This window comes from Pteropus medius, unplaced genomic scaffold, assembly GCF_902729225.1.
Source record: "Pteropus medius unplaced genomic scaffold, Ma_sr-lr_union100, whole genome shotgun sequence".
Lineage (NCBI taxonomy): Eukaryota > Metazoa > Chordata > Mammalia > Chiroptera > Pteropodidae > Pteropus > Pteropus medius.
Window position 1 is genome coordinate 54,850 of NW_024347865.1, and position 13,146 is coordinate 67,995.

Below are 13,146 nucleotides of genomic sequence, written 5' to 3' on the forward strand. Positions count from 1 at the left end.
ACAGGTATTTGTACTCACTGTGAGACCCACATGTACCTTCGAACACTGTTCCTCTTGATGTTCCTGCCCATTGGGTTTGCATCATTCTTGGCATTCATGCACAAGGCTGACCTCTGAGTAGCTGGATTCCAGGGACCATCTGGTACTGACTTTATCCCCAAATAGACAGTCTCTAGGTTCTATTCTCTGTGGCTGAGTGGACAGAGCCTTCATGTAGCCTCTCTGGCACATGCCCACTGGCTGAGTCCCCATCTCCCCAGGGCATCATACAGGTGGTTGATGATCTGCTGGAGAACTCTGAGGGCCTGGAGACCCAGCCCAGCTCAGAGCAGAACTGTGTGGCCAGTAACCTGCTCCTTATCGTGGAGCCTGTCCTGAGAAAGCTGAGCACTGCCCTGTCCAATGAGTCATTGACCTTTACTACAGCTGGAGGCACAGGTAAGTACCCCCATCTGTACCTAGGCTCCGCTCTGGCCTTTCCCCATCCCATTCCACCCCGATTCCTCCTGGACCAGTTACTATTCTTGTATCTCAATGGTACTCTCATAAATAAATTAAAATAAAAGCTTGAAAAAAATGAATGCATTATGCTAAGTGAAATAAGTCAGCCAGAGAAACAAATACTGTATGATATCACTTATATGTGGAATTTAAAAAACAGACTCATAGATAGAAAGAGCAGATTGGTGGTTGCCAGAGGCAGGTCGGGGAGTAGATAAAATGGATGAAGGGAGTCAAAAGGTACAAACTTCCAGTCATAACGTAAATAGGTCATAGAGATATAATGTACAGCATGGCAACTATAGTTAATATATTGTGTTGCATATTTTAAAGTATCTATGGGAATAAATATTAAAAGTTCTTATCACAAACTTTAAAAATTTGATAACTATGTATGATGACAAATGTTAACTAGGCTTATTGTGGCGATCCTTTTGCAAGATAAACAAATATTGAAACATTATGTTGTACACCTGAAACTAATATAATGTTATATATCAATTATACCTCAATTAAAATAACGAGCAAACCTGTAAATAATATATATTCATTATAAAATAAATTGTGCAGATGAAATAATTATAATGAAGAATTTAAAATACATACAAATGGCTTCAAAGGAAACAATTAAATTTGGAAGCATATAAATTTAATATTATTTGATACATAAGTATGATTTGTTTCATTGAGGTAAAATTCATGTAACAGAAAATTTACCATTTTAACCAAAGTGTACAATACGGTGGCATTTAGTACATTCACAGACTGTACAATCATCACATCTATTTCTAACACATTTCATCACCCCAAAAGTAAACAGTATACCCACTAAGCAGTTGCTTCTCGTTCCTCTCTCTCCCAGTCCCTGGCAACCACAAACCTGTTTTCTGTCTCTGTGGATTTGCCTGTTCCAGACAATTCATATAAGTAGAATCCCACAATATGTGACCTTATAGCCTAGGTTCTTTCACCAAGCGTGTTTTTGTGGTTTTTGTGGTAGCATATATCACTATTTCATTCCTTTTAATGGCTGAATAATATTCCATTGTGTATAGATATACCACCTTTTGTTTGTCCATTCACGCATTGATGGGCATGTGGGCTGTTGTCTTCTTTTGACTATTGTGAATAATGCTGGTATGAATATTTTTATTAAATTTATGAGGGTGACATTGGTTAACAAAATTACGTAGGTTTCAAGTGTACAATTTAATAATATGTCATATGTAAATTGCAAAATACAAAAATTTAACCCAAAGTTAAATTTTTTTTCTGTTACCATCTATTTGACCCCCTCTCTCCCTTCCCATTAAACTGCTACTATGAATACTGGTGTACAAGTTTTGTCGGAATAATTGTTTCAGCTCTTTGGGGTACATAACTTAAGAGTGAAATCTCTGAGTGACCTAGTAATTCTATGTTCAACTTTTTGAGGAATCACAAAACTATTTTCCAAAGTGGCTACTTTTTTGTTTACAATGCTACTAGCAAAGTACAAGGGTTCAAAGCTCCACATCTTTAGCAACGCTTGTTACTTTCCATTGCTTTTGGTGTTATCATAGCCTGTTAGTGCATGTGAGGTGACATCTCACTATGATTTTTCTTTCCATATACCTAATGAGTAATGATGTTTAAAATTTTTGCTTGTCACTGTGGAACATTTTTAAATCTTTTTTGGAAAAATGTCTATTCAAGTCCCTTGCCTATTTTTTAATTGGGTTGGTAGGCTTTTGGTTGTTGAGGTGTAAGAGTTCTTGATATATTCTAATAGTATCTCCTATAAGATATGTGACATGCAAATATATTGTCCTGTTCCATAGATTGTCTTTTTACTTTCTTCAATCTTTTTTTCCTTTTTTTAAATTAAATTTAGGGAGGTGACATTAAATAATAAAATCTTGTAGGTTTCAAGTGTACGATTCAATAATATGGCATATGTATATTGCATTGCGTGTTCATCATCCAAAGTTAAAATTCCTTCCGTCACCATATATTGACCCCTTTGTACTTATCTACCTCCCCTCTCCCACCTTCCTCTCTGATAACCACTAAACTGTTGTCTGTGTCTATGGGTTTTATTTGTTTGTCTTGTTTGTTTGTTGCTTTCAGTTTTATATTCCACGTATGAGTGAAATAATATGGTTCTCAACTTTTCTGTCTGACTTATTTCGCTTAGCACGATTATATTAAGATTCATTCATGTTGTCACAAATGGTAGTATTTCATCTTTTCTTATGACTAATATTCCATTGTATATATGTACCACGCCTTCTTTAGCCAATCATCTATCAAAGGAAACCCTTTTCATTCACCTTAATGAATAGATGCGTCAGTTATGATGAAGTTCAGTTTATCTCTATTTTTCTTTTGTTGCTTGTGTATGCGTTGCCATATCTAAGGATCCATTTCCAAATCCAACACCATAAAGATCTGCGGCTATGTTTTCTCCTAATTGTTCTTGGTTTAGCTCTTAAACATAGATCTTTGACTCATTTTGAATTAATTTTTGTTTATTATATGAGATAGGGTACCAAATTCCTTCTTTTGTGTGTGGATAGCCAAACATCCCAGCACCACTCGTAGAAGAGAGTATTCTTTCTTCATTGAAGGATTTTGGCGCCCCTTGCTGAAAATCAATTCAATATAGACAAATGGATCTATTTCTAGACTCCATTCTGTTTTGTTGGTTTATATGTGTATCGTTATGCCAGTACCATACTGTTTTGATTTGTAGGTTGGTAGTAAGTTTTGAAATCAGGAAGTATTTTTCCTCTATGTTTTCATTTTCAAGATTATTTGGAGTATTTGGGCCCCTTGAGATACCATATGAATTTTAGGATAAGCTTTTCCATCTCTGCAAAAATAAATAAAGAAAGAAAGAAAGAAAGAAAGTGAGAAAGAAAGAAGAAGAAAGAAAGACTCATGGACACAGACAATAGTTTAGTGGTTATCAGAGGGAAAGGGGGTAAACACGGGTAGATAAGGGTAAATGGTGTCCAATATATGGTGATAGAAGGAAATTTAACTTTGGGTGGTGAACACACAATGCAATATACATATTACATATTATTGAATTGTACACTTGAAATCTACATAATTTTATTAACCAAAATCAACCCCAATAAATTATATTTAAAAAACAAATAAATAAAATGATATTATAACATTGATATGAATTACATTGAATCTGTAGACCACTTTGGGGACTATTGCCATCTTAACAATACTAAGTTTTCCGAATCGTGAACACAGCATGTCTTTTATTTTGTTGTTTAATTTTTATTAGTTTCAAGTATACAGTACATTTGTTAGACATCTATATAGTTAGTAAAATGATCCCACTCATTTGCTGCCTCCCTCCCTTCACCTTCCCATGACCTAGCCAATGTATTAGTGCTAATTGTATTCCTTATGCCATGCTTCCCATCCCCACAACCATCGCCAGCTGCTATAGCTTACTTCTTTAACCCTTCACCCCATTCTCCCAGCTGCCCAAACCTCCCTCCCCTCTGTCCATCACCAAATTGTCCACCATATTTGTGACTCTGTTTTTGATTAGTTTGTTCTTTTTATTCCTTTCATTCCACATATAAGTGAAACCATAAGTGTTTATCTTTCCCTGTCTGACTTAAATATCTTCTAGGTTCATCACAGCAATATCTTTTTCCATTCCCTTCTTTTTCATATGTAGGTATTTTGTTTTCTTATCCTTTTAGCCACTCCATCCCTTGGCTGGAGCATTTAATTCTTTTCCTTTTAAGGTACTTATTGATAGGAATGTAGTTATTACCAGTTTTCATTCCTGTTTTTGATACATATTTTTTCTTCTTAAAGAAATTCCTCCCACATTTCCTATAATTCTGGCTTGGTAGTGATAATATCCTTTAGTTTATTTTTGTCCGGGAAGCTCTTTATCTGACCTTCAGCTCTAAATGATAGCTTTGCTGAATAAATTATTCTTGGTTGTATATCCTGGGTCTTCATCCTTTCGAAAATTTTTTGCCCAGCCCTTCTGTCCTGCATAGTCTCTCTTGAGAAATCAACTGCCAGTCATATGGGTGTTCCTTTATATATAATTATTTGCTTTTCTCTTGCTGCTTTTAAACTTTTTTCTTTGTATTTAACCTTTGGCATTTTAATTATGATGTGTCTTGGTGTGGGCCTCTTTGGATCCCTGATTTCTGGAATCCTCTGAGCTTCCTGGGGTTTTATGTCCATTTCCTTCACCAGGTTAGGGAAGTATTCCATCATTATTTCTTCAAACAGCTGTTCAACATCTTGATTTTCTTCACATACACCAATCAGACAAGTATTTAGAGCCTTACTGGTGTCCTATATCCTCCTTAAATCATCTTTATAGTCATTGGCCTCTTTTTCCTTGCCATTCTGTTTGAGTGTCCTGATTGGCTTTCCTGTCCTCTAGCTAGGGCATGTGATCTTCTTCTTTATTCACTTTGTTTATTCCTTTGTTTACTCTGTTTAATATACTTCTCCTCTCAGATAATGTGTTTTCCATTTCAGACTGATTCCCTCTTATAATCTCCATCTCCATTTTTATCTCTTTTTTGGAGTTCTCTACCTTTCCCAAAAGTTCATTGAGCATCTTTATAACCAATGTTTTGAACTCTGATGCTGTTAAATCACTTGACTCCATTATATCTGGATCTCTGTTCTGTTCTATCATATGGTTTCTTTGTCTTCCCATTTTGGCTGCCTTTCTGTGTCTGTTTCTATGCACTAAGCAAAGCTTCTAAGTCTCCTAGTCTTATTTGTGCAGATTTGTGACATAGGTGTCCAGTGCCACAGTCCTGAGAGAGGTTCATCTGCAGGCCAAAATAGCCCAAGCCTCTCCCTGCCAGGGCCACTTGTCAAGATTCAGCAAGCAATCCCCGGATGCTGAGCTTATAGTTGCCTCAAAAGGCCACACCAGAAACCAAGGCCAACTGCCTCCAGTGTGAGTCTAGGCACTGCTCAGCAAGGCACATCTGACTCACTGAGGATACACCTGGATGTTGCTTGGGTGGAGCCCAGGTTGGGGGAGGTGGGGTTTCAAGGAATCCTCTGGGCAGAATGACTTCTGTTATCCAGTTGATGACATCATGGCTATGGTGGTGCTGTGTCCGTGCACTGGGAGTGGGGAGGGCTCAACAGGGAACAATGGATACTTTTGGCACTTCTATATCAGTTAGCCTTGCATTTGACCCTCACTCCAACTACTCAGCGTACCCCCATAAGTCCCTGGTCCCTCCGGGAAAGCCAGCCCAGTGCTAGTGCTCAGAGTAGGCAGGTCCATTGCTGCAAAAATTTGCTCACAGACGCGGCCCCTTTAAGAGACATCTACCTCTGCCACTGCCTCTGCCACTGCCGCTGCCGCTGCCGCAGCCTCAGCCTCTATCTCACTCAGCCGCTTGGGACCGCGGTGCCCCAAGTCCTCACTCCATCCTACCTTCTGCCGTTGCAGAGTGCTTTCTTGGACTTCTACCGAGTTGTATGGCTTCTTTATTTAGATCCCAGGCAATATTTCTTTGCTGTTGCTCCTTGTTTGTCACAACCTTGATTTGGTCATTAGAGGGATGAACAGAGCCTCTATCATCTGCGTCATTTTGAAGCACTCCCCTGAATACAGGATGTCTTTGGATATGCTCAGAGTTTTTACTTTCTGTCAATAATTTTTGTAGTTTTCTATGTACAAGTCTTGAGCTTCTTTAGATAAAATTATTCCTAATATTTTGTTGAGTTGTTTTACATCTCTGTTCATAAGAGATAGTGGTCTACAGTTTTGTTTTCTTGTATGTCTTTATCTGACTTCGTTTTCAGGGTAATGGTGGCCTCATAGACTTATTTAGGTAGTGTTCCTTCCTCTTCTACTTTAAGGAGGGGTTTGTAAAGGAACAGTATTAATTCTTTCATAAATGGCTAGTAGAATTCAAAATGAAGCTCTCTGCTCTGGACTTTTTATTTGAGGAAGTTTTTGATTGCTGGATCAACCTATTATAGGTCCGTTCCAATTTTCGATTTCTTCCTAATTTAGTTTTGGTAGTTTGTGCATCTCTAGGAAGTTCTCCAATTCATCTGTTATCTAATTTGTTGTTGAATAATTTCATATGATATTCTCTTACAAGCTTCTGAAAGTTCACATAAGATATATACCATTATTACATACAGCAAATATTCTGTGTAATCCTATTATTATATGTACCAAATAACACTGATATTTATAAATAACATAATATATAATTAAAATATAAATATTAATAGGCATAGTATTTATATATTATTAGGCATAATATTTATATATTATATATTTATATATTATAAGGAGAGTATATAATACATTTATATAATACATTAAAAATATATAGTAAGGTGTTATAGCAACCACGGTAGGCACAATTACTAATCTAACTCCCTTATGTAACTCCCACAACTCAGAACTTTCCGTGAAGGTGATGGAGCAAGGACAAAGGAACATCACCTTGAGTGTTAATCAGGCAAAGATGCTGCTCAACTTGGATGCGGTGCAGGAATCTGGTGACTCAGGTAATGGCTAAGATGAAAATAAAGTCACAGAGGCTTCACAGTGAAACCAGATAACCAACAATGTGACAAATAGAGCAGCTGTCCCCATACTTTTTGGCAACAGGGACCAGAGCTCCTATGAGAATCTAATGCCTGACGATGTGAGATGGAGCTGAGGCGGTGATGCTAACGCTAGGCAGCAGAGGCGAATGCAGATTGCTTGCTCACTGTTCACCTTTTTCTGTGCAGCCCAGTTCCTAACAGGACACAGACTGGTACCTAGGGGCTAGGGACCCCTGAAAGAGAGAATTAAAGTTTAAAGAGAAGTGTGCCCTATGGTGAGGCCATAAGAAAATAGTCTACCTAACGAAGAAGGAGTCCAGTTCAGTCCTCCAAGATGTCAATCTTGGTCTTGTCCTACAGGCCCTTCTGTGGTGAGCCTTGTCTCCACTCCAGGGATTGGCAAGTTGATGGCTGAGGCCCCCCTGGTCCTGGACACTGAGGAACAAGCAGTGCTGCATGAGACACACAAGGGCTTGCTGCATGAAGTCTCCCCCATCCTCCTCTCTGATGTTGTCTCTGTCGTTGTGAGCAATAATGACCCTCAGAACCTCAGCTCCTCAGTCACCTTCATCTTCCAGCATGTAAGTCCTAGTGGGATGAGGCTGTGGGTATAAAAAAAGACTGAGTCCCGGGCATAGCCTAAGGGGTCAGGGGATTCCCCCAGGGGAGCATTAGCTCTCCAAGAAAGCTTTCACAAGCTAGATTTGGGACAGCATTTCTGAGTACCCAGAACCACCAGTTCACATGTCTGTTCCTACAGTCAGTGACCCCTGAGCCAAGGCAGAAGGTGTTCTGTGTCTTCTGGGAGCACGGCCAGAATAGAAGTGGTTACTGGTCTACCAAAGGCTGCTAGGTGGTGGGCACCGGAGACACCAGCACCACCTGCCAATGCACCCACCTCAGCAGTTTTGCCGTCCTCATGGCCCACTACGATGTGCAGGTGAGAGCCCTGAGAGGGCTGCATTCAGTGTCCATTGCTGTGTAACAAATTCTCACAGGTGTGACACCTTAAAAAATAAACACTAATTTGTTGTCTCACATTTTCTTCGGGTCAGCAATCTGGCATGGTGTAGCGGAATTGTCCGCTCAGGGTCTGACAAGGCTGAAAAGACTGTATCAACCAGGGCTGCAATCTCACCTGAGGCTTTGTGTCCTACTGTAAGCTCCCTGGTTGCTGGCAGAATTCAGTTCCTTGTGGTTGTAGGACTGATTTCCAGCTTTCTTGCTAGCTGGCAGCAGGGGATCATGCTCAGTTCCTATAGGCTACCCGCATCCTTTCTCGTATGGTCCTCTACGAGATGTTCCTATCTGGAGGACAGCAGGAGCTCCCTCACTTCAAAACTCTCTCACGCTTTGAGTCTTCTTCTCAAGAGCCTAGATCCTTTAAGATCTCATCAGATTGAGTCTGACTCACCCAGGATAAACTCCCTCTCTTGAAGTGAGTTGACATGAGACTTGAATTCCACCTGCCAAATGCTTTTACAGCAGAACCTAGACTGGCATTTGACTGAAAACATGGAAGTAGTGATGTGCACAGAAGCTTTTGGGGATATGGATGCTTAATTAGAATTCTGTTTGCCATAAGGGTCTTTAGGACCATGGTACTTAGGGGCTGTCGAAAGGAAGTTTTGGTGATGGCAGCGTTCAGAGGTGCCGGAGGAGCCTGGGCATACAGGCCCATCTGGAGCCCTGGTCAGGTGAGCTGGTTACTTTCTCTGGTTCACTAAAACCAGAAACTCTCTCAGGTGATATAGATTAATGGGGCCTTTATTGAAATAAATGTGGCACCCACATGAAAACAAGCATGAAAAGGATTATAGTTAAATGGTCAGACTTCATAAAATTCTCCAGAAGTTTGAACACTTCAAGGCCATGTTCCTCCTGCCACATTGGTAGATGACACAATATTCATACTTTTATTTGCATATTGTCTTGTATTTACAGAAGTTAAAATATTTGCATTTCATAGTCAAACAGAATTAGAGAGGAAACGTTGAAGATTCTCTACCTCACCTTTAACCCTAAACACCTAGTTCCTCTTTCTTCAAACAATGAATGTTGGTAGTTTCTCCTACACTCTTCTATGGATGTTTTATACATATAAAAGTAATGCATGCATTTGTTTTTTGGTCCTCCTCATTTCCCAGACATGGGGGAGATTTCTTTTCCCTGTTGTGCATTTTGTGTTTATTTATTAAGTCTAAGAGATCATTTTATTTCAGTCTACAAAGAGACACTTCATTTGTTTTTATTGCCACATTGCATTTCATTGCATGAATGAGCTGTAAGTTATATGTGCCTCATAGTGGGCATTTTGATTCTGACCATTTGAAATAGAAATAATGTTATAGTTGTTTACACACACTTCATTGTTCTTGTGTTTGAATATGCAGCTGGGACATATACTGGGTCAAATTCATAATTGTATGTTATAGATTTTTCTACAATTCAGCATATAGAAGTCACACCAGTGAACACTCCCAACATATGTGAAGGTGTGTGACACTTCACACCTCACCAAAGGTTATCATCAAATTATTGGATATTTACTCATCTGGGAGGTAAATACAGCATCTAGGAAAATTTTTGTTTTGTTTTTGTTTTTTTTTTGTAATGAGCAGAATAAAAAATATTTACTTAAAAGACATTCATATTCCCTACTCTAAAAACCATTTGCTCACATCCTTGGTCTATTTTTCTATTGGCTTCTGGATACATTTCTTATGGATTTGTGAGCTTTTTGTATAGTACAAAAATTAGTTTATTTGTTACACCAAAGGAACTAAAATTTTAGTATGCATCAAAATCATTTGGAGGGCTTCTTATTTATTTATTTTTAACACTTTATTAGAAATCAATTTCAAATTTTCTGGCTTGCAGGGTTTATGCTGAGAAGTCCGACGATAACCAATGGCTTTTCCTTTATAGGTTACCTGCTTCTTCTCCCTGGCAGCCCTGAGAATTCTTTCTTTGTCGTTGATTTTTGATAACTTTAATACAATGTGTCTTGGAGAAGGCCTCTTTGGGTTGAAATAATTGGGTGTTGTGTGAACTTCTTGAATTCCAAGCTCCAGCTCATCCCTTAGATTTGGGAATTCTCATCAACTATTTGTATGAAAATGCTTTCTATTCCCTGCTCTTTTTCCTCCCCTTCGAGAATGCCTATTATTCTTGGTTCCTCTCCTCATGGTATCAGCTAGTTCTTGAATTTCTCTTTCATTATATTTCATTTTTTGGTCTCTTCTTCCTTCTGATTTCTTTCTAGATTTCTGTCTTCAACATCACTGATCCTTTTCTCCATTTGGTCGACTCTATTTTCCAAGCTCACTCTTTCATTTTCCATCTCTTTCTGTGTGTTCTTCATCTCCAGAAGTTCCATTTATATCTTTTTGAGAGTTTGAGTCCCCTTGCTAAAGAACTCATTCTGCTGATCTAATTGTTTTTTCAATTCCTGGAATATTTGATAAGAATTATTTTAGATCTCATTGAGTTTTTTCAGAAACACCATCCTAAATTCTTCGTCATTTAAGTTGCATATTTCTATGTGTTTAAGCTTATTTTCTGGAGATTTTTCTCTTTCTTTCTGATGTGCCTTGTCACCTTGGTTGTTCATAATGTTTAATGGACTATTTCTCCACCTGGACATTAATGGAAGTGTATTTGCTTTTTTTTCCCAGAGAGAGGATTTATTATATAAAGATCTCTCTTTAGTGTGTTGCAAAGAAGGCATTTTTCTTTTGGTTTCCAGTAGGTGGCATCTAAGCTTCTTAGATCCCTGCTTTATATAAAGTCTTAATAATGCCTTTTCTTTTCTTATAAATATTCAATCATGCTCACTACCCTCAGCCTTAGTCCCTGTCAGTGTTAACAACAGTTTCGGTAGCATGTGCTCAGATTGCCCTGGGGCTCCACGGAGTTCAGTCTTGGAGGATATGGCGGGAGGGATTCTCTGTGTTGGGGGCTGGGGGCTTTGGCTCATTCTCGTGTTTTGCAACAGTGGCTGGTAATAATTAACTATTTTTTCTCTTCCGTCCCCACTTCTCCATTGTTACCACTTCTCTACTTTCTGCCCTAATCCCTGGGCACTGCCGCTGCATGGAGCTCACAGCTCTCTCGAGCAGGGCTGTTCAGGGAACCCGCCACAACTTCTTCTTTCCCCCACTTCCTGCAGGGAGCTCTGGTTAAGAGAGGCAGGTTCTTTGTTCTCCCAGTCTGTCACCTGACTCGTGGAGTTCTGGCCTGTGGTAGCTCTTATGCACATATCTCACACTCAGACATGCTGGTGTGCAAGTTGGCCTTTTTTGTTGAGTTTTAGATGCTCAACTTATTGTTATTTTAAGGGGAGAGATTTGGGGACATCTCTCATCAATTTCAAACTTAAAGACAGACGTGTTGCAAAAATTAAAATAGTGTAAAATAAATGTTGCTCTTATCCAGATGGACTGACTTTGAACATTTTTACTTCCGCTATCTTATCCATTAGCACTTTTCTCTATCCATCTCTACTTCTTTCTCTCCTCTATCTCTTCCTTCTCATTCCCATCTCTCCTCTTTCTCCATCTTTCTCCTCCCTTCGGTCTCCTCGATCCCCTCTGTCCTAGTTACACTGAAATAGACTTGGCGAAGGTTTTTTCATGCTCTGTTGGATTTGCAAAAAAAGGCAGGAAATATGAATTTTAAGCTACTACCATCAAAAACATAGTAGTTTTCCTCCTTTAACCCAGGATCCACTTCTAAATCTGTAAGTATTAGTGACCTGCAAGGATGAGGTGAGTGGAGTCTTGGGTGAGGAGATGACGCCTGGACATCGAGTCTCCAGGTACAGACTCTGTCACACAGCACCACGTAATGGGAACAGACGATGGTGCTCCACCTCGAACTTAGTGCCTCTGTGACCATCACATGGTAAGCTATAAGCCTACTCATGCCTACATGTCTGAAGGAAAATAAACAATATGAGTTTTAGAGCTTGGTCTTCAGTAAGTTCTCTTCTATACTTCGCTTCTTCCATGGTCTGAATTAATGAGTTCAGAACCCAGAAAATTTTAACATTATTTAAAACCATGACAAATTTGCCTGGCTCCTCCATTCCTGATTTTGTTATACTCCAAAAGAAAACTATAAATGGTGGAAGGGTCATTACCCCAGAGCAGAAAAGTGAGACTGATTTTGTCTTTGCTGGGTCCTTGGAGGAGGATCCCGCTTTGGCTGTGTTCACTTACATGGGGCTGAGCCTCTCTGCTGTGCCTCTTCCTGGGGGCCCTCACCTTCCTACTGTGCAAAGCCATCCAGAACACCAGCACCTCACTCCACCTGCAGCTCTCTCTCTGCCTCTTCCTGGCCCACCTGCTCTTCCTCATGGCCATCGACAGAACAGAGATCAAGGTGCTGACACTGTCCCAAAAGACCCCTAACCTGCCCAGGGGATGCTGAGTTCATGGGGCCATGCTGCATCGGACACCTTAATAAAATGGCCTTGAATTCGGGGAAGGTTAGAGGGGTCAGTAGCCACTTTCACATTGACTGACATAACTACGACCAACCCTCTGCTAACAATTCCTTCATAGGAATCAGAGTTCTCCCAATGACACGGTGTAGGAGAGGTCCAGTGGGCACGCTCTACCATGACTACCTGTACCCCTGTGACTCCTACTCCTCACCCAGGTGCTGTGTGCCATTACCGCCGGGACCTAACACTACCTCTACCTGGCCTCCTTCACCTGGATGCTGCTGGAGGGCCTGAACCTCTTCCTCACTGCCCGCAACCTGACCGTGGTCAACTACTCCAGCGTGAGCACGTTCATGAAGAAGTTCATGTTCCCTGTGGGGTACGGAGTCCCAGCTGTGATCGTGGCCATTTCTGCAGCATCTGGACCTCACCTTTATGGCACACCCACCCGGTAAGTGCAAATTCCCACTGTCTTCATGTTTTCCACATGACCATGGCCTGCAGAGGATCACCTTAGCACTTTAGTTTCACTAGAATATGATAGTCACATGAACACCCAAAGGCATCCTCCTGGTTTAATGATTATATTTTTTGAAGTGACCGTTTTAAGATCT

The 13,146-nt window shown here is 40.0% G+C and overlaps 1 protein-coding gene across 1 annotated transcript; it reads left to right on the forward strand.

Annotated features, from left to right (window-relative positions):
• The first annotated feature begins 30 nt into the window (after positions 1-30).
• LOC120615730 (adhesion G protein-coupled receptor E2-like) lies at positions 31-12,987 on the forward strand. The gene is given in 9 exon segments (XM_039878912.1): positions 31-105; positions 261-438; positions 6,934-7,041; positions 7,444-7,664; positions 7,844-8,023; positions 8,706-8,708; positions 12,276-12,316; positions 12,318-12,468; positions 12,748-12,987. Coding segments are annotated over 9 exon segments (1,197 nt in total).
• Positions 12,988-13,146: the final 159 nt, after the last annotated feature.